This window comes from Rhinoraja longicauda, chromosome 23 (genome assembly GCF_053455715.1).
Source record: "Rhinoraja longicauda isolate Sanriku21f chromosome 23, sRhiLon1.1, whole genome shotgun sequence".
NCBI classification, from domain to species: Eukaryota; Metazoa; Chordata; class Chondrichthyes; order Rajiformes; family Arhynchobatidae; genus Rhinoraja; species Rhinoraja longicauda.
Genome location: NC_135975.1, coordinates 33,066,523 through 33,088,773, shown reverse-complemented (window position 1 = coordinate 33,088,773; position 22,251 = coordinate 33,066,523). Strand labels below are relative to the sequence as shown.

The 22,251-nt window shown below is 49.1% G+C and overlaps 1 protein-coding gene across 3 annotated transcripts in view; it reads right to left on the bottom strand.

Annotated features, from left to right (window-relative positions):
* Positions 1-7,781: 7,781 nt before the first annotated feature.
* The window catches only part of rassf8b (Ras association domain family member 8b), a 97,830-nt gene continuing 83,360 nt past the window's right edge, over positions 7,782-22,251 (bottom strand). For all 3 annotated transcript variants that reach the window (XM_078420016.1, XM_078420018.1, XM_078420017.1), the window contains 2 exons: positions 16,659-16,800; positions 7,782-11,130 (listed from right to left, as the gene is read on the bottom strand). In XM_078420016.1, the coding sequence (XP_078276142.1) occupies positions 11,009-11,130; positions 16,659-16,800 (264 nt within the window). In that variant the 3' untranslated portion in view covers positions 7,782-11,008. The remainder of the gene's footprint in view (positions 11,131-16,658; positions 16,801-22,251) is intronic.

The window sequence follows — 22,251 nt, the reverse complement described above, 5'->3', positions numbered from 1 at the left end:
AATAAGGCGTAGGCCATTTAGAACTGAGATGAGGAGAAACCTTTTTCAGTCAGAGAGTTGTGAATCTGTGGAATTCTCTGCCTCAGAAGGCAGTGGAGGCCAATTCTCTGGATGCATTCAAGAGAGAGCTGGATAGAGCTCTTAAGGATAGCGGAGTCAGGGGGTATGGGGAGAAGGCAGGAACGGGGTACTGATTGGGAATGATCAGCCATGATCACAGTGAATGGCGTTGCTGGCTCGAAGGGCCGAATGGCCTCCTCCTGCACCTATTGTCTATTGTTTATTGTCTATTTTGTGTTGTTTGTGATTGATGGCAGATCAATTTCCCCGCTGGGATAAATAGAGTTCTAATCGTATCGTAGAGGTCAGGATGGAACACGGTCCCTGGCTCTGTGAGAGAGTAGCCCTGTGAATAAAACTGATAAAGAAACTCGTGTTTGTCAGAGCTTAGTTTGGTTTAGTTTAGTTTGGAGGTACAGTGTGGAATCAGGCCCTTCGGCCCATCGAGTCGGTACCGAATAGCGATCCCCGCACACTAATATTGTCCTACACACACTAGGGACAATTTACAATTATACCAAGCCAATTAACCTACAAACCTGCACATCTTTGGAGTGTGGGAGGAAACCGGAGCACCCAGAGAAAACCCACGCGGTCACGGGGAGAAGGTACAAACTCCGTACAGACAGCACCGGTAGCAGGATGGAACCCGGGTCTCTGGCGCTGTGAGGCAGCAAGTGTGTAGCTGCCCCACTGTAGGAAAAGTTATTGAATGACTTGTCTTGCACCCACTGTCAGCATGACTGAAGAAACCTTTGCTCACTGAATTATTCAGTGGTCAACAGAATGAGAATGTGAGCTGTTACTGCCACCTGATGGTTGGAGGGGGAACTGTCTACACTTCATAGAAACATAGAAAATAGGTGCAGGAGTAGGCCATTTGGCCCTTCGAGCCTGCATCGTCATTCAATATGATCATGGCTGATCATCCAACTCAGTATCCCGTACCTGCCTTCTCTTCATACCCCCTGATCCCTTTAGCCACAAGGGCCACATCTAACTCCCTCTTAAAAATAGCCAATGAACTGGCCTCAACTACCTTCTGTGGCAGAGAATTCCACAGATTCACCACTCTCTGTGTGAAAAAAAACTTTCTCATCTCGGTCCTAAAAGACTTCCCCCTTATCCTTAAACTGTGACCCCTTGTTCTGGACTTCCCCAACATCGGGAACAATCTTCCTGCATCTAGCCTGTCCAACCCCTTAAGAATTTTGTAGGTATCTATAAGATCCCCCCTCAATCTTCTAAATTCCAGCGAGTACAAGCCGAGTCTATCCAGTCTTTCTTCATATGAAAGTCCTGCCATCCCAGGAATCAATCTGGTGAACCTTCTCTGTACTTCCTCTATGGCAAGAATGTCTTTCCTCAGATTAGGAGACCAAAACTGTACGCAATACTCCAGGTGTGGTCTCACCAATGCCCTGTACAACTGCAGCAGAACCTCCCTGCTCCTATACTCAAATCCCCTCGCTATGAATGCCAACATACCATTCGCTTTCTTCACTGCCTGCTGCACCTGCATGCCTACTTTCAATGACTGGTGTACCATGACACCCAGGTCTCGTTGCATCTCCCCTTCTCCTAATCGGCCACCATTCAGATAATAGTCTCATGTCCTCATCTCTGTGACTCCTTCTCCCTCCCCTGACTCAGTCTGTAGAAGGGTCTCGACACAAAACGTCACCCATTCCTCCTCTCCAGAGATGCTGCCTGTCCTGATGAGTTACTCCAGCATTTTGTGTCTATCTTGTCGGATTACTCCGTTTGCGGCTGACTCTGGAATTGAGAGTACAGAGGAGGTTACAATGAGGGGAATATAATCAAGTGGACTGGCACAAGGCAGCACAGCGGTAGAATTGCTACCTCACAGCGCCAGAGAGACCCGGGTTCCACCCCGACTGCGGGTGCTGTCTGTACGGAGTTTGTACGTTCTCCCCGTGACCTGCGTGGGTTTTCCCTGGCTGCTCCGGTTTCCTCCCACACTCCAAAGGCGTACACATTTGCAGGTTAATTAGCTTCGGGAAAATTGTAAATGGTCCCTGGTGTGTGTGTGTGTGTGATGGTGCTAATGTACTGGGTGATGATCGCTGGTCGGCGCAGACTCGGTGGGCCAAAGGGTGTGTTTCCACGCTGTATCTCTGAACGAAAGAAGAGTGGGTGAGAAAACGCCACAGTGGAACATAATATGGAATTTAATACCTAAAGCAGAAAAAGTGGTACAAATCGAAGGTTTTTATTCACAAAATGCTGGAGTAACTCAGCAGGTCAGGCAGCATCTCGGGAGAGAAGGAATGGGTGACGTTTCGGGTCGAGATCCTTCTTCAGACAATGTAGGGCTGCTTCCTCACAGCGCCGGAGACCCGGATTCTATCCTGACCTCAGATACTGTTTGCGTAGAGTTTGCACGTTCTCTCTGTGACCGCGTGGGTTTCCTCCGGGTGCTCTGGTTTCCTCCCACATCCAAAAGACGCGCGGGTTTGTAGGTTAATCGGCCCTCTGTAAATTGCTCCAAGATGAGAGAATTCAAAAGACTCTCGACTTTCCAAATTTCTCCCTGTCCTTTACGCCTACAATTTTATTTTGCCACCTTGTAGATAAGGTAGACAGTCAGAACCGTTTCCCCCCAGCAAGTGTGTAGCTGCTCCACTGTAGGAAAAGTTATTGAATGACTTGTCTTGCGCCCACTGTCAGCATGACTGAAGAAACCTTTGCTCACTGAATTATTCAGTGGTCAACAGAATGAGAATGTGAGCTGTTACTGCCACCTGATGGTTGGAGGGGGAACTGTCTACACTTCATAGAAACATAGAAACATAGAAAATAGGTGCAGGAGTAGGCCATTTGGCCCTTCGAGCCTGCATCGTCATTCAATATGATCATGGCTGATCATCCAGCTCAGTATCCCATACCTGCCTTCTCTCCATACCCCCTGATCCCTTTAGCCACAAGGGCCACATCTAACTCCCTCTTAAAAATAGCCAATGAACTGGCCTCAACTACCTTCTGTGGCAGAGAATTCCACAGATTCACCACTCTGTGTGAAAAAAAACTTTCTCATCTCGGTCCTAAAAGACTTCCCCCTTATCCTTAAACTGTGACCCCTTGTTCTGGACTTCCCCAACATCGGGAACAATCTTCCTGCGTCTAACCTGTCCAACCCCTTAAGAATTTTGTAAGTTTCTATAAGATCCCCCCTCAATCTTCTAAATTCCAGCGAGTACAAGCCGAGTCTATCCAGTCTTTCTTCATATGAAAGTCCTGCCATCCCAGGAATCAATCTGGTGAACCTTCTCTGTACTCCCTCTATGGCAAGAATGTCTTTCCTCAGATTAGGAGACCAAAACTGTACGCAATACTCCAGGTGTGGTCTCACCAATGCCCTGTACAACTGCAGCAGAACCTCCCTGCTCCTATACTCAAATCCCCTCGCCATGAATGCCAACATACCATTCGCTTTCTTCACTGCCTGCTGCACCTGCATGCCTACTTTCAATGACTGGTGTACCATGACACCCAGGTCTCGTTGCATCTCCCCTTCTCCTAATCGGCCACCATTCAGATAATAGTCTCATAAGTCCTCATCTCTGTGACTCCTTCTCCCTCCCCTGACTCAGTCTGTAGAAGGGTCTCGACACAAAACGTCACCCATTCCTCCTCTCCAGAGATGCTGCCTGTCCTGATGAGTTACTCCAGCATTTTGTGTCTATCTTGTCGGATTACTCCGTTTGCGGCTGACTCTGGAATTGAGAGTACAGAGGAGGTTACAATGAGGGGAATATAATCAAGTGGACTGGCACAAGGCAGCACAGCGGTAGAATTGCTACCTCACAGCGCCAGAGAGACCCGGGTTCCACCCCGACTGCGGGTGCTGTCTGTACGGAGTTTGTACGTTCTCCCCGTGACCTGCGTGGGTTTTCCCTGGCTGCTCCGGTTTTCTCCCACACTCCAAAGGCGTACACATTTGCAGGTTAATTAGCTTCGGGAAAATTGTAAATGGTCCCTGGTGTGTGTGTGTGTGTGATGGTGCTAATGTACTGGGTGATGATCGCTGGTCGGCGCAGACTCGGTGGGCCAAAGGGTGTGTTTCCACGCTGTATCTCTGAACGAAAGAAGAGTGGGTGAGAAAATGCCACAGTGGAACATAATATGGAATTTAATACCTAAAGCAGAAAAAGTGGTACAAATCGAAGGTTTTTATTCACAAAATGCTGGAGTAACTCAGCAGGTCAGGCAGCATCTCGGGAGAGAAGGAATGGGTGACGTTTCGGGTCGAGATCCTTCTTCAGACAATGTAGGGCTGCTTCCTCACAGCGCCGGAGACCCGGATTCTATCCTGACCTCAGATACTGTTTGCGTAGAGTTTGCACGTTCTCTCTGTGACCGCGTGGGTTTCCTCCGGGTGCTCTGGTTTCCTCCCACATCCAAAAGACGCGCGGGTTTGTAGGTTAATCGGCCCTCTGTAAATTGCTCCAAGATGAGAGAATTCAAAAGACTCTCGACTTTCCAAATTTCTCCCTGTCCTTTACGCCTACAATTTTATTTTGCCACCTTGTAGATAAGGTAGACAGTCAGAACCTTTTCCCCCCAGCAAGTGTGTAGCTGCTCCACTGTAGGAAAAGTTATTGAATGACTTGTCTTGCGCCCACTGTCAGCATGACTGAAGAAACCTTTGCTCACTGAATTATTCAGTGGTCAACAGAATGAGAATGTGAGCTGTTACTGCCACCTGATGGTTGGAGGGGGAACTGTCTACACTTCATAGAAACATAGAAACATAGAAAATAGGTGCAGGAGTAGGCCATTTGGCCCTTCGAGCCTGCATCGTCATTCAATATGATCATGGCTGATCATCCAGCTCAGTATCCCATACCTGCCTTCTCTCCATACCCCCTGATCCCTTTAGCCACAAGGGCCACATCTAACTCCCTCTTAAAAATAGCCAATGAACTGGCCTCAACTACCTTCTGTGGCAGAGAATTCCACAGATTCACCACTCTGTGTGAAAAAAAACTTTCTCATCTCGGTCCTAAAAGACTTCCCCCTTATCCTTAAACTGTGACCCCTTGTTCTGGACTTCCCCAACATCGGGAACAATCTTCCTGCGTCTAACCTGTCCAACCCCTTAAGAATTTTGTAAGTTTCTATAAGATCCCCCCTCAATCTTCTAAATTCCAGCGAGTACAAGCCGAGTCTATCCAGTCTTTCTTCATATGAAAGTCCTGCCATCCCAGGAATCAATCTGGTGAACCTTCTCTGTACTCCCTCTATGGCAAGAATGTCTTTCCTCAGATTAGGAGACCAAAACTGTACGCAATACTCCAGGTGTGGTCTCACCAATGCCCTGTACAACTGCAGCAGAACCTCCCTGCTCCTATACTCAAATCCCCTCGCCATGAATGCCAACATACCATTCGCTTTCTTCACTGCCTGCTGCACCTGCATGCCTACTTTCAATGACTGGTGTACCATGACACCCAGGTCTCGTTGCATCTCCCCTTCTCCTAATCGGCCACCATTCAGATAATAGTCTCATAAGTCCTCATCTCTGTGACTCCTTCTCCCTCCCCTGACTCAGTCTGTAGAAGGGTCTCGACACAAAACGTCACCCATTCCTCCTCTCCAGAGATGCTGCCTGTCCTGATGAGTTACTCCAGCATTTTGTGTCTATCTTGTCGGATTACTCCGTTTGCTGCTGACTCTGGAATTGAGAGTACAGAGGAGGTTACAATGAGGGGAATATAATCAAGTGGACTGGCACAAGGCAGCACAGCGGTAGAATTGCTACCTCACAGCGCCAGAGAGACCCGGGTTCCACCCCGACTGCGGGTGCTGTCTGTACGGAGTTTGTACGTTCTCCCCGTGACCTGCGTGGGTTTTCTCTGGCTGCTCCGGTTTCCTCCCACACTCCAAAGGCGTACACATTTGCAGGTTAATTAGCTTCGGGAAAATTGTAAATGGTCCCTGGTGTGTGTGTGTGTGTGTGTGATGGTGCTAATGTACTGGGTGATGATCGCTGGTCGGCGCAGACTCGGTGGGCCAAAGGGTGTGTTTCCACGCTGTATCTCTGAACGAAAGAAGAGTGGGTGAGAAAATGCCACAGTGGAACATAATATGGAATTTAATACCTAAAGCAGAAAAAGTGGTACAAATCGAAGGTTTTTATTCACAAAATGCTGGAGTAACTCAGCAGGTCAGGCAGCATCTCGGGAGAGAAGGAATGGGTGACGTTTCGGGTCGAGATCCTTCTTCAGACAATGTAGGGCTGCTTCCTCACAGCGCCGGAGACCCGGATTCTATCCTGACCTCAGATACTGTTTGCGTAGAGTTTGCACGTTCTCTCTGTGACCGCGTGGGTTTCCTCCGGGTGCTCTGGTTTCCTCCCACATCCAAAAGACGCGCGGGTTTGTAGGTTAATCGGCCCTCTGTAAATTGCTCCAAGATGAGAGAATTCAAAAGACTCTCGACTTTCCAAATTTCTCCCTGTCCTTTACGCCTACAATCTTATTTTGCCACCTTGTAGATAAGGTAGACAGTCAGAACCTTTTCCCCCCCAGCGTGGGAATGCTAGATTTTAGAGGGCATCGCTTTAAGGTGAGAGGGGCAAAGGACAAAGGTGGTGTCCAGGTCAACCTTAGAACACAGAGGGTGTGGGGTGCCTGGAACATGCTGCCAGGGGTGGTGATGGAGGAACATGCTGGAACATGCTGGTGCCTGGAACATGCTGCCAGGGGTGGTGGTGGAGGAACATGCTGGAACATGCTGGTGCCTGGAACATGCTGCCAGGGGTGGTGGTGGAGGAACATGCTGGAACATGCTGGTGCCTGGAACATGCTGCCAGGGGTGGTGGTGGAGGAACATGCTGGAACATGCTGGTGCCTGGAACATGCTGCCAGGGGTGGTGGTGGAGGCAGATAGTCAGTGAATGGAGGGATATGGGTCAAGTCCACGCAGTTAAGAGTTGGTCTTGGCATCATGTTTGGCACGGACGTTGTGGGCCGAAGGGCCTGCTGTACTGTTCTATGTTACGTGGGAAGGGTAGATCTGGTAGGTACGTCCAGGGGAGGGAGATGGTGGAAGTAGATATGATAGCAACATTTAAGAGGCACTTAGACAGGCACATGAACTGGCAGGCAAATTGGTTTTGGTTCAAAGTGGCAGTGTGATTCGTACCGATATGATGGGCCGAAGAACCTGTTTCTGTGCTGCACCTGTTCCTTCTATCTCAGACCCTCACTTGCGACCTTGATTCCAGACTGAGAATACAGTTGAGACCCTTCTTCAGACTTAATCTGTCAAAAGTACCAAGAACCTTTTTTTTAAACGTATTATTTTTTTGTTTGTTCGTTCTGTGTACCTTTTCATATCTCTCGGTGCCCTTTCCCCTGACTCTCAGTCCGAGAAAGGGTCTCGATCCGAAAAGCCACCTCTTCCTTTTCTCCAGAGATGCTACATGGATAGGACAGGTTTAGAGGGGGATGGGCCAAAGGGAAGCAGGCGGGACTAGTGTAGATGGGACATGCTGGCCGGTGTGGGCAAGTTGGGCCGAAGGGCCAGTTTCCATGCTGTATCACTCTGTGACTCCATGCTGTCCGAGCCACTCTAGATTTTCCGTGTCTATCTTCGGTGTAAACCAGCACCTGTAGTCCCTTCTTTTCACAATGAAGACTGTGTTGTACACACACACACACACACACACGCTAGCTTGTTCAATAGAGGTGATCTTTATTCTACTCTGAATTATGCTTCAAACAATGTAGTTCACAATGCTATAAGTTTAAGCCATGAAATGAGTAAAGAAGACATGGTAAAAAAAAAATCAATTTTGCATTATAGTATGTGTCTTTGCAGCAAATAATACTGACATATTAATACTTTGCATTCAACTTAGTGATAATGGCATGCTTGTCACAGAAGCTAGATAACATGATGTGGATAATTCAGAGACACAGGAGATAATAAATAGGATTTATAGAATGATTGTTCCTGATAGCTTGTGTCAGCATTTCCCCATACACAAAACACAACGTGTCCACACTGTGCATGTCTCAAATTGGCACTTGGTATAATATAAAAGTAATGCTATTAAACTGAAATCTTATATTAATTTTACATACCCATATACACTGGTGAAGCCAAAAATAAGATCTAAATATTTTATTTACTATATACATAATACACTCGGAATTGGGCAAAACAATGCTTCCCCACATTGACAGCCACATTGCATTTTGGATTCACTGAAATATATAAAACAAACATATCTCAATGCCGATCACTGTGTGTGTTCATTCATCAGATAGTCTGATATCTTCCAGCTTATTGGAGTTTGCTCGGGTTTGAATCGACAATTTGCATCGGGTTTGCTCGTTGGAAGTTGGATTTTATGACTGACCAACTTCGTGCGGCACGGTGGCGCAGCGGTAGAGTTGCTGCCTCACAGTGCCAGAGACCCGGGTTCAATCCTGACTACGGGCGCCGTCTGTACGGAGTTTGTACGTTCTCCCCGTGACTCGCGTGGGTTTTCTCCGGGTGCTCCGGTTTCCTCCCGCACTCCAAAGTCGCGCAGGTTTATAGGTTAATTGGCTTGGGTAAAATTGAAAATTGTCGCTAGTGTGCGTAGGATAGTGCCAGTGTATCGCTGGGCGGCGCGGACTCGGTGGGCCGAAGGGCCTGTTTTCGCGCTGTATCTCTAAACTAAACTAAATTTCCATTACTGTCTCATTCTGCTGCCAGGCAGGCGGTTCTTTGGATACATGGAACAAATGGGATGGAAGTTTAGAGATACAGCGCAGAAACAGGCCCTTCGGCCCACTGGGTCCGCGCCGACCAGCGATCCCCGCACATTAACATTATCCCACACACACCAAGGACAATTTTTTTTTAACATTTACCAAGCCAATTTATCTACAAACCTGTACGTCTTTGGAGTGTGGAAGGAAACCGAAGATCTCGGAAAAAACCCACGCAGGTCACGGGGAGAACGTACAAACTCCGTACAGGCAGCGCCCGTAGTCGGGATCGAACCCGGGTCTCTGGCAGCAACTCTACCGCTGTGCCACCGTGCCGTGATGGAAAGAGAAGGGATGGCACAGTGGCATAGCTGGTAGAGTCGCTGCCTCACAGCGCTAGAAACCCCAGATCGATCCTGACCTCGGGTGTTGTCTGTGTGTGTGGAGTTTGCACGTTCTCCCTGTGACCGCGTGGGTTTCCTCCGGGTGCTCCGGCTTCCTCCCACATCCCAAAGACGTGCGGGTTTGTGGTTAATTGGGCCTCTGTAAATGTGTAGGAAGTGGATGAGAAAGTGGGACAACATAGAACTAGTGTGTGAACGGGTGTTGGACCGATGGTCGCCATTGTCCCGGTGGGCCGAAGGGCCTGTTTCTCTGCTGTGTCTCTAAACTACATCTAAACAGCAGCAGCTTTCGTTTACAAGTTGGAAACAGGGCAATGCAAAATACAAATTCAAAAGCCAAAGTCTGAAAACTGTTTTAGTGTTTGGCATTTTGGAAATGGGCCTTAGAGATGACCAGTATCTTAATTTAAAACGAAGTTTTCTTTTGAAGTGAATTTTCACCATTGTTGTGACCGTACAAGAAAGATCATTTCACATAATATTCCACGTGCATAACAGTCAAGATGTTTATACGTTTCTTGTCACCACGACACATGACGGTACTTTGGAAAAAAATGAGACCCGATTTTGAAAAGAGAGAAACAGGAGCTGCAGATGCTGGTTTACAAAAAAAAGACACAAAGTGCTGGAGTAACTCAGCAGGTCAGGCAGCATCTCTAGAGAACATGGACTGGTGACGTTTCAAATCGGAACCCTTCTGCAGACTGATTGCGGGGGGGGGGGGGGGGTGGAGGGGAAGAAAGCTGGAAGAGAGGTGGGGCAGGACAAAGCTTGGTGAGTGATAGGTGGATACAGGTGAGGGAGTTGATAGGCAGATGGTTGGACAAGGGCCAGAGATGAAGAGACAAAGTTTGTGAGGTAAGTCTAGAGGAGGGGCAAATTGTGAAGCCAGAGGAAGGAATGTAGGTGGAGGGGGAGAAATGGGTGCGATTCAGGTGGGGCACAGGGAAGGGGGGGGGGGGGGGGGAGGGAAATGGAGGCGAGTAGATTTGATACTAAAATACGAATATATTACATACAGTCATGAATTTCTCACGATACCTGAGGAAGGGGGGAAAGTGAATAAAATCCAAATAAAATCCCAGGAATGATTGGGTAAACATATGATGAGCGTTTGTTGGCACTGGGCCTGTACTCGCTGGAGGTCAAAAGAATGAGGGGGGGACCTCATTGAAACTTACAGAATAGTGAAAAGCTTGGATAGAGTGGATGTGGAGAGGATGTTTCCACTAGTGGGAGAGTCTCGGAACGGAGGGCACAGCCTCAGAATAAAAGGACGTACCTATAGAAAGGAGATGAGGAGGAATTTCTTTAGGCAGAGGGTGGTGAATCTGTGGAATTCATTGCCACAGATGACTGGAGGCCAAGTCAGTGGATATTTTCACGGCAGAGATAGATAGATTCTTGATTTGTGTGGATGTCAGAGTTTATGGGGAGAAGGCAGGAGAATGGGGTTGAGAGGGAGAGATAGATCAGCCATGATTGAGTGGTGGAGTAGACTAGATGGGCCGAATGGCCTGCTTCTGCTCCTATAACTTATGCAAATTGAACCAGGTTTAAAAAAAGTCTTTAGATGAACAAATACCATTGTCCAAGCCCCTCAAATAAAACGTACGCCTACACCCCAATCTAACGCCTTTAGTAGAGCGGGCACCATAGTGAGACAACACCATGGCACGCCACGCCACGCCACGCCCTTCTGTCCCTCTGCCCCCAGCCTAGTGCCAGCGGTCAGTACTATCACCAGCGGGCGTCAGAGAGTCTCCAGCGGCTTGGGAACGGCTGGAGGTGGCTTCGCCGGTGGGAGTTGTGTGGTTAGACGTAGATGCCCTCTGGGTTGAAGCCGGAGATGAGCGGGTTCTGCAGGATGCGCAGGTTACTGGGCAGCTGGCGTGTGGAGGGAGGCCACTTCAGCGATCCCGTTGACATCAGCGTTGCTGCAGGAAGGGGAGACAGAGACTCATATTACAGTCATGGAGTGACACAGCGTGGAAACCAAGCCCGTCCTCTCAACTTGCCCCACTCCGACCAACGTGCCCCATCTACACTGCACCCACCTGCCCGCGTTTGGCCCATATCCTGCTAAACCTGTCCTATCATAGTCATAAAGTCAAACAACATGGAAACAGGCCCGTCCTCCCAACATGCCCCACTCTGACCAACATGTCCCATCTACACTAGTCCCACCTGCCCACGTTTGGCCCAAACCTGTCCTATCCATGTGCCTGCCCAATGTTTCTTAAACATTGCGATAGTCCCTGCCGCAACTACCTCCTCTGGCAGCTCGCTCCACACGCCCATCACCCTTTGTGGTCAAAAAAATGATCCCTCGGTGGTGTCGCAGTGGAGTTGCTGCCTTACAACGCCAGAGACAAGGGTTCGATCCGACTACGGGTGCTGTCTGTACGGAGTTTGCTTGTTCTCCCAGTGACCCCGTGGGCTTACTCCGAGATCTTCGGTTTCCTCCCATGCTCCACAGACGTACAGATTTGTAGGTTGTGTAAGAAGGAACTGCAGATGTTGGTATAACGCGAACATGGACACAAAGTGCTGGAGTAACTCAGTGGGCCAGGCAGCATCTCTGGAGAGTAGGAATGGGAGATGTTTCGGGTCGAGACCTTTCATCAGACTCTCGTCCCGATGCTGTCCTGCTGAATTACTCCAGCATTTTGTGTCTATCTCAGGTTTGTAGGCTAATTAGCTTGGTATAATTGTAAATTGTCCCTAGTGTGTGTAGGATAGTTATAAGTGTGCGGGGATCGCAGGTCATTGTGGACTCGGTGTGCCGAAGGGCCTGTTTCCGTGCTGTATCTCTATACTAAACTACACTAAACTCAGGTTCCTATTAAATCTTTCAACCTTCACCTTAAAGTTATGTCCTCTGTTCCTCGATTCCCCTACTCTGGGCAAGAGACACTGTGTGTTTACCCGATCTATTGCTCTCATGACTTTGTGCACCTCCATAAGATCACCCCTCATCCTTCTGTGTGCCAAGAAATAGAGTCCCAGCCTGCTCAACCTCTCCCTGTAGCTCAGGCCCTCGAGTCCCGGCAACATCCTCGTAAATCTTCTCTGCGCCCTTTCCAGCTTTCCAACACCGTTCCTATAACATGGTGCCCAGAACTGAACACAATACTCCAAATGCGGTCTCACCAACATCTTGTGCAACTGCAACATGACCTCCCAACTTGTATGTTCATCACAAAAAAACCCCATTCATCTTGCACGTGAAGATTTAATAACATAAACACCTATCGATCAACCGGCCACAATGCACTGTTAAAAATCATGACACAAAGAACTGCAGATGCTGGTTTACAAATGAAGGCCAAAGAATCAATGTGAAGAAGGGTCCTGACCCAAAAAATCACCTATCCATGTTCCCCAGAGATGTTCTGCCTGACCCACCGAATCATTCCGGCATTTTGTGTCTTTTTTTAGTTTAGAGAGGCAGTGCGGAAGCAGTCCCTTCGGCCCGTCGAACCCTTGCCGACCATCGATCTCCCGTCCACACTAGTTCTGTTATCCCGCTTTCTCATCCACTCTTTAAACACTCGGGGCAATTTTTACAGAAGGCCAATTAACCTGCAAACCCGCACGTAGAAACGTAGAAAATAGGTGCAGGAGGAGGCCATTCTGCCCTTCGAGCCAGCACCGCCATTCAATGTGATCATGGCTGATCATTCTCAATCAGTACCCTGTTCCTGGCTTTTCCTCATATCAATAGACAATAGACAATAGGTGCAGGAGGAGGCCATTTGGCCCTTCGAGCCAGCACCGCCATTCAATGTGATCATGGATGATCATTCTCAATCAGTACCCCGTTCCTGCCCTCTCCCCATACCCCCTGACTCCGCTATCCTTAAGAGTTCTATCTAGCTCTCTCTTGAATGCATTCAGAGAATTGGCCTCCACTGCCTTCTGAGGCAGAGAATTCCACAGATTCACAACTCTCTGACTGAAAAAGCTTTTCCTCATCTCAGTTCTAAATGGCCTACCCCTTATTCTTAAACTGTGGCCCCTTATTCTGGACTCCCCCAACATTGGGAACATGTTTCCTGCCTCTAACGTGTCCAACCCCTTAATAATCTTATACGTTTTGATAAGATATCCCTTGATTCCTTTAGCCCGAAGAGCTATATCTAACTCTCTCTAGAAAACATCCAGTGGATTGGCCTCCACTGCCTTCTGTGGCAGGGAATTCCACAGATTCACAATTCTCCGTGAGAGGAAACCAGAGCATCCTGAAGAAACGCACACATTTTCCACACTTCCATTACACTCACCCACACCCTGTTTCCCACATTCCCTCCAAATTTCCACACACTTTTTAAAATAACTGGGACCACATTTCTTACAGTCTCTTTAAAGTAATCGAGTTTACTGGAATATTTGTTACACTGCTCTGCAAAATGTTTATTAAAAAAGTTTATTAAACTTGTGTTTGTGTATTAAGTAGGAGTAACAATCAACCCCGAAGATAGACACAAAATGCTGGAGTAACTCAGCGGGACAGGCAGCATCTCTGGAGAGAAGGCATGGGTGATGTTTCGGGTCGAGACTATTCTTCAGACTCAATGGGTGACGTTTCGGGTCGAGACCCTTCTTCAGTATGGAACATCCTCTGGCCAAACACCAAAGTCCCGAGGGTGCAGGAGAATTGTAGTTTCACTGTGCAAGGAGAACAAAACTGTGTGCAAAACTCCAAGTGGAGTTTAGACATACAGCGTGGAAACAGGCCCTTCGGCCGCTGAGTCTGTGCTGACCGTCGAGCACCTGTTCACACTAGTTCAATGTTATCCCACTTTCCTCTATGTACTCTAGGGGCAATTTACAGGGGGCCAATTAACCTACAAACCCGCACATTTGTTTTTAATGTGGAAGGAGACCTGGAGCACCCAGAGGAAACCCACGTGGTAACAGGGAGAACGTGCAAACTCCACACATGGATCGCACCCGAGTTCTTCAGAACTGTGAGGTAGCGCTTCCTACACTCCCTTTAAACACGCACTGCGCAAGGAAGGCTCGGTGGCGCAGCGGTAGAGTTGCTGCCTTACATCGCCAGAGACCAACCCTGACCACGGGTGCTGTCTGTACGGAGTTTGTACCTTCTCCCCCTGACAGCATGGGTTTTCTCCGGGTGCTCCGGTTTCCTCCCGCGCTCCAAAGACGTGCAGGATGGTAGGTTAATTGGCTTGGTAAAATAATAAAATTGTCCGTAGTGTGTAGGATGGTGTTAATATCATCATATATCATATCATATATATACAGCACGGAAACAGGCCTTTTCGGCCCACCAAGTCCGCGCCGCCCAGCGATCCCACTATCCTACACACACTAGGGACAATTTTTACATTTACCCAGCCAATTAACCTACATACCTGTACGTCTTTGGAGTGTGGGAGGAAACCGAAGATCTTGGAGAAAACCCACGCAGGTCACGGGGAGAACGTACAAACTCCTTACAGTGCAGCACCCGTAGTCAGGATCGAACCTGAGTCTCCGGCGCTGCATTCGCTGTAAAGCAGCAACTCTACCGCTGCGCTATGGATCGCTGGTCGGCGCAGACTTGGTGGGCTGAAGGGCCTGTTTCCGCGCTGTATCTCTAAGCTTTCTCATTCCTGAAGTTTTCTGAAGTTTTCAGCAGGTTAGAAAACTGGAATATGACTCAGAGTTGTCACGGTAAATGGATGACTGAAGCCATAGAAGTCCGTGGGACGTGGGTACGCTGTTGGTCTGAGGGATGGGAGAGGATATGGCTCAGAGGTGAAGCCAGGTGGTCATGTTCATAAGTTCTAGGATCAGAGGTAGGCCATTCGGCCCATCGAGTCTACTCCCCCATTCAATCACGGCTGATCTATCCTTTTGATACATCCTTTTATTCTGAGGCTATGGCCTCTAGTCCTGGACTCTCCCACTAGTGGAAGCATCTTCTCCACATCCACTCTATCCAGGCCTTTCACTATTCAGCAAGTTTCAATGAGGTCCCACCTCATCCTAAACTCCAGCGAGTACAGGCCCAGTGCCGTCAAATGCTCATCATATGTTAACCCAATCATTCCTGGGATCATTCTTGTAAATCTCCTAATCACCAGCACATCCTTCCTCAGATACGGGGCCCAAAACTGCTCGCAATACTCAAAATGTGGGATCACTCTGGTAATCTCACACTCCCTCTTCCTCTCTCCCATCAGGCAAAACGTATAGAAGTGTGAAAACGCACACCTCCAGATTCAGGGACAGTTTCTTCCCAGCTGTTATCAGGCGACTGAATCATCCCACCTCAACTAGAGAGCGGTCCTGAACTACTATCTACGACATTGGAGATCCTCAGACTACCTTTGATCTTTTATTAACTGGCTTCACCTTGCACTGAACGTTATTCCCTTATCATGTTTTCATACATTGTATTTGGCTCAATTGTAATCATGTATTGTCTTTCTGCTGAGGCAAAAAAAGCTGGAGTAACTCAGCGGGCCAGGCAGCATCTTTGGAGAAAAGGAATTGGTGACGTTTCGGGTCGAGACCCTTCTTCGGTCTTTCAGCTGACTGGTTAGCTCGCAACAAAAGCTTTTCACTGTACCTCGGTATACGTGACAATAAACTAAACTGAAACTGGACCCTCTCCAACCAGCGCCAGTACATCCATCCCCAGATATGGGGCCCAAAACTGTTCACCATGCTCCAAAGCCTCATCTGGACCCTCACCAACACCAGCACATCCTCAGATATGGGGCCCAAAACTGCTCACGATGCTCCAAAACCTCATCTGGACCCTCACCAACACCAGCACATCCTCAGATATGGGGCCCAAAACTGTTCACCATGCTCCGAAACCTCATCTGGACACCAGCCAGCACATCCTTGTTGTGAGGAGAACAGAAGGAGGAGAGGTGTACAGCTTTGGTCTCCTAATTTGAGGAAGCACATCCTTGTAATTGAGGCAGTGCAGCGTAGGTTCACGAGATTGATCCCCGGGATGGCGGGACTGTCATATGAGGAAAGATTGAAAAGACTAGGCTTGTATTCACTGGAGTTTAGCAGGATGAGAGGGGATCTTATAGAGACATATAAAATTATAAAAGGACTGGACAAGCTAGATGCAGGAAAAATGTTCCCAATGTTGGGGGAGTCCAGAACCAGGGGCCATAGTCTTAGAATAAAGGGGAGGCCATTTAAAACTGAGGTGAGAAGGAACTTTTTCACCCAGAGAGTTGTGAATGTGTGGAATTCTCTGCCACAGAGGGCAATGGAGGCCAAATCACTGGATGGATTTAAGAGAGAGTTAGATAGAGCTCTAGGGGCTAGTGGACTCAAGGGATATGGGGAGAAGGCAGGCACAGGTTACTGATTGTGGATGATCAGCCATGATCACAATGAATGGCGGTGCTGGCTCGAAGGGCTGAATGGCCTCCTCCTGCACCTCTTGTCTATGTTTCTATGTCAGGCACAAGCAGGGACTGACCTTTCTCCTGGTACAGGGGCAGCTCGTCCTCACTGGGCTCGGCGGGCAGTATGGTCACCTTGGTCCCCGTCTGCTGGATGAACTGCTGGAGGTTGACCTGTCTCAGCTCCTTGGTCAGCTGCTCCAGCTCCTGCTCCTTCTCCTGTCAAAAGGGGCAAACACAGTTCAACAAACCCCGTGAGAACAGGCAAAGCAATCAGCCAAACCTTACCCTTGCAGATAGAAGGAACTGCAGATGCTGCTTGACAAAAAAAAAAAGGCTCAGAGGGCTGGAGTACAATTCAGTAAATTTGTAAATTGTCCCTAGTGTGTAGGATAGTGTTAGTGCACGGTGGCGCAGCGGTAGAGCTGCTGCCTCACAGCGCCAGAGACCCGGGTTCAATCCTGACTATGGGTGCTGTCAGTACGGAGTTTGTGCGTTCTCCCAGTGACCGCGTGGGTTTTCTCCGGGTGCTCCGGTTTACTCCTACATTCAGGTTTGTAGGTTAATTGGCTTATGTAAAATTACAAATTGTCCCTAGTGTGTGTAGGATAGTGTTAAGAGTACGGGGATCGCTGGTCGGCACGGACTCGGTGGGCCGAAGGGCCTGTTCCGCGCTGTATCTCTAAACTCAAAAAGAGTGAGTGGGTGAGAAAACACCACCGGGGAAAACCGTGAGGTTATCTGAACCAATGCATAAAACAGGGAAGTGGCACAATGTTACAGTGGGTGGAGCCGCTTCCTCACAGCGCTGGAGACCGTTCCTGATCTCGGATACTGTCTGTACGGAGTTTGCACGTTCTCCCCATAACCACGTGGGTTTTCTCCGGGTGCTCCGGTATCCTCCCACACTCCAAAGATGTACAGGTTTGTAGGCTTTGGTGGAGATTGTAAACTGTCCGTAGTGTGTGGGATAGTGCTAGTGTATGGGGTGATCGCTGGTCAGCGGGCCTGTTCCCGCGCTGTGTCTCCAAAGTCTAAAATAAAGACCTAAGCCATATTGTGAGTGACACAAGAAACTGAAGGTGCAGGTTTACAAAAAAAGACACAAAGTGCTCGAATAACTCAGCGGCTCAGGAAGCATCTCTGGAGAAAAAGGATGGGTGGCGTTTCGGGTCTGGACACTTCTTCAGACTGATTGTAGGGGGATGGAGTGGGGGGTGGGAGTGGTGGGACCATCTACACAAGTCCCACCTGCCTGCGTTTTACGCACCGATCTACAAAAACTCTCGTTCGTTTGTTTGTTTGTTCCTGAACTACAGCCAAAACGGTACACGATAGCGCGACAGTTTTAGGCCCACCTTACTCACCGTCGTCCCTTTGGTGCTAATGGAAGAAGTTTCATTGAAATCCGTGTTATATTTTAAAAGTTATTCACATTTTAAAGTTTAAATCTATCTCCTAGGGAGGGAGGGGGAGGGAGGGAGGGAGGGGGGAGGATAAGGGGGGTTGAGGGGCATGGAATGGTGAAGGGGAGGGGGAGGGGGGAAGTGAAGAAGGGGGAGAGTGGGAGGGGGAGGAGGGGGTAGGGGAAGAAGGGGTGGGAAGAGGGGGGGGGAGGGGGAAAGGAGAGGGTGCTGCAGCAACGCAGGAGAGGTTTGGGCCCAACGGGTCCACTTGGTCTAGTATCCCTCTAAACCTGTCCTATCCATGTATCTGTCTAACTGCTTCTTAAACGTTGAGATAGTCCCTGCCTCAACTACCTCCTCTGGCAGCTCGTTCCATACACCCACCACCCTTTGTGTGAAAAAGTTACCCCACAGATTCCTGTTAAATCTTTCCCACTTCACCTTAACCTATGTCCTCTGGTTCTCAATACCCCAACTCTGTGCAAGAGACTCTGTGCGTCTGCCCGGTCTATTCCTCTCATGACTTTATCCAGGTGTCTAAACTAGGTTTCTGAATACTGTATTGCTATTTCGGCTCAGACTGCGATGCCAGCATGCCAAGCCAGGGGGCGTGGATGAGCCAGCGGTTTCCATCCGTCCCTCACCACTTCTCCCGCCACTCCCCACCCTCTGCTCCCTCCCACTGCCGTGACTAGGATTCACATCTGGAATTTCCAGCAAGTTGAGCCAAAGAAATCTCCGCGAGTGCAATCCTTTCCAGATGGTCAACGATGAGTCAGAACAGTTCCAGACGGAGCGGCACGGTGGCGCAGCGGTAGAGTTGCTGCCTCACAGCGCCAGAGACCCGGGTTCCATCCTGACTGCGGCGGGTGCTGTCTGTACGGAGTTTGTACGCTCTCACCGTGACCTGCGTGGGTTTTCTCCGGGTGCTCTGGTCTCCTCCCACGCTCCAAAGACGTACAGGTTTGTACGCTAATTGGCTTCGGTAAAAAATCGTGTAAAATTGTCCCCAGTGTGTGTAGGATAGTGCTGGTGTACGGGGTGATCACTGATTGGCGCGGACTTGACGGGCAGAAGGCATTGTTTCCGCGCTGTTTCTCTAAAAGTCTAAAAGAGTTAAAAATAAAATTCCCCTTTGTCTCCAGATTTTAAGACCAAGTTGGGCCCAAACCTCTCCTGCATTGGTGCAGCACCCTCTCCCCCCCCCTCCCCCCTCCTCCCCTTCCCATCCCCTCTCCATCCTCCCCTCCCCCAACTCCCCCTCCCCCCTTCCCCTCCCCCTTTCCCCTACCTCATGCCCTCACCCCCCCACTCCATCCCCCTCAACTCCCCCTCCCTCCCCCTCCCTCCCTAGGAGATAAGATTTAAACTTTAAAATGTGAATAACTTAAAAAATATAACACCGATTTCAATGAAACTTCTTCCATTAGCACCAAAGGGATGACGGTGAGTAAGGTGGGCCTAAAATTGTCGCGCTATCGTGTACCGTTTTGGCTGTAGTTCTGGAACAAACAAACAAAAGTTTTAGTATAAGTTTTTGTTTGCAGCTGCCCAACGTGCCTTTATAAATGAAGAAAGCAAGTGCTAAACAAGCTAACAGGGATCTCTCTCACATAACCCACCTTTTACGCACATTGAAGGCTAGAATTTGTCAGGCAGCGAGGGACAATTAGTGAGTCATACACCCGTGGGCTTTGCTGTTTGCAACTCACACAGATATCAACAAAATGCTGATGGTGCGATTTAATAAGCACAATATGGGGGAAGAAATAACAACCAACAACTGCGATCGGGTCAACAAACCCTCAGAAAAAAGGTCAGAATGAGTTTTAGTTTCATTTAGTCTAGAGATACAGCGTGGAAACCGGCCCTTCGGCCCACCGAGTCCACGCCAACCAGCGATCCCCGCACACTAGCACTCTCCGACTCACTACTAGGGACAATTTACAATTTTACCGGCGCCAATTAACCTACAAAGACGTACAGGTTTGTAGGTTAATTGACTGGGTAAAATGTAAAAATTGTCCCTAGTGGGTGTAGGATAGTGTTAATGTGCGGGGATCGCTGGGCGGTGCGGACTCGGTAGGCCGAAGGGCCTGTTTCCGCACTGTATCTCTAACTCTAAAAAAAAAATCTAAAATCTACAAAACCTGTACACCTCTGTAGTGTGGGAGGAAACCGGAGCACCCGGAGAAAACCCACGCAGGTCATGGGGAGATCGTACAAACTCTGTACAAAACACCACCCGTAGTCAGGATTGAACCCGGATTTCTGGCGCTTTGAGGCAGCAACTCTACCACCGTGCCAACGCACCGCCCCTAAGTAAATAGCCCAGGTTGAATATATGTAAACACTATTTGAGTCCTTGGAGTACAGAACACGGAACAGTATAACAGTTCTGACAGGCCCTTCGGTCCAAAACATTGTTACTGAGTCTGAAGGGTCTCGACCCGAAACGTCGCCCATTCCTTCTCTCCCGAGATGCTGCCTGACCTGCTGAGTTACTCCAGCATTTTGTGAATAAATGATGTCAAGGTAAAGTAATCTCACTCACTGACACGCTCCATCTCTCTCACTGACACACTCCATCAGTGTGTCAGTGAGTGTGTCAATGAGTGAGATGGTGTGTCAGTGGGAAAGAGAGATGGAGTGTGTCAGTGGGGGAGAGAGATGGAGTGTGTCAGTGGGAGAGAGATGGAGTGTGTCAGTGGGAGAGAGATGGAGTGTGTCAGTGGGAGAGAGAGAGATGGAGTGTGTCAGTGGGGGAGAGAGATGGAGTGTGTCAGTGGGGGAGAGAGATGGAGTGTGTCAGTGGGAGAGAGAGAGATGGAGTGTGTCAGTGGGAGAGAGAGAGATGGAGTGTGTCAGTGGGAGAGAGAGAGATGGAGTGTGTCAGTGGGAGAGAGAGAGATGGAGTGTGTCAGTGGGAGAGAGAGAGATGGAGTGTGTCAGTGGGAGAGAGAGATGGAGTGTGTCAGTGGGAGAGAGATGGAGTGTGCCAGTGGGGGAGAGAGATGGAGTGTGTCAGTGGGAGAGAGATAGAGTGTGTCAGTGGGAGAGAGAGAGATGGAGTGTGTCAGTGGGAGAGAGAGAGATGGAGTGTGTCAGTGGGAGAGAGAGATGGAGTGTGTCAGTGGGAGAGAGAGAGATGGAGTGTGTCAGTGGGAGAGAGAGAGATGGACAGCAAGGTCAGCATGTGAACGGGAAGGGGGGTTAAGGTGGCCATTTGCAGCATTTGCGACTGGTGTCAGAGAAGGGTGTACCGTGCGTGCAGAGAGTGTGTGAGAGGGGGAAGTGCCCTGGAGGCTGCAGACCATGCCTGTCCTCTTCACGGCCTGCAGGTAGAGGACCACATGTCCTTCAGCATGTCCTTGGCTGCTGGGAGGAGGTGTTTCCACTGGAGTCTGGTCCAGACTGCACTGCTGCAGGTAACGCCAGCTTGAATTCTGAAGAAGTGGTCCTGCCTCTCCTTTCTTTGGACCTTGCTGCCTGGCCTGTGCCATGCACAGATGCTTTACAACGGTGAGAGATTGCAAAGCTTCAACAGGTAGGTCACAGTACACACAGAGTCCCTGATTACGGGCGGCACAGTGGTAGAGTTGCTGCCTTACAGCGCCAGAGACCCGGGTTCCATCCGTGCTGTCGATACAGAGTTTGCACCGTTCTCCCCGTGACCTGCGTGGGTTTTCTCCGGGTGCTCCGGTTTCCTCCCACACTCCATAAGACGTCCAGGTTTGTAAGTTAAATGGCCTCTGTATTTTGTAAATTGTACCGAGTGTGTAGGATAGTGTTAGAGTACAGGGCGATCGCTCATCAGCATAGCCTTGGTGGGCCGAAGGGCCTGTTTTTGTGCTCTATCTAAAAAAAAAACAATCTTCATCAAAGCACCTCTCTCAACAACTTTGGGATTGATCTTATCATTTCATTTCATACGTTATAGGAGCAGAATTAGGCCATCCGGTCGGTCCATCAATTCATAGAAAACAATTCCCAGAAAATAGGTGGAGGAGGAGGCCTTTCTGCCCTTTGAGCCAACACTGCCATTCGATGTGATCATGGCTGTTCATCCACAATCAGTGCCTTGTTTCTGCCTTCTCCCCATATCCCTGGGTTCCGTTAGCCCTAAGAGCTGTGCCTAACCCTCTCTTGAATGCATCCGGTAAATCGTCCTCCACTGCCTTCTGTGGCAGAGACTTCGACAGATTCACAACTATCTGGATGAAAACGTTTTTCCTCATCTCAGTCCTAAATTCCTGGGGACATC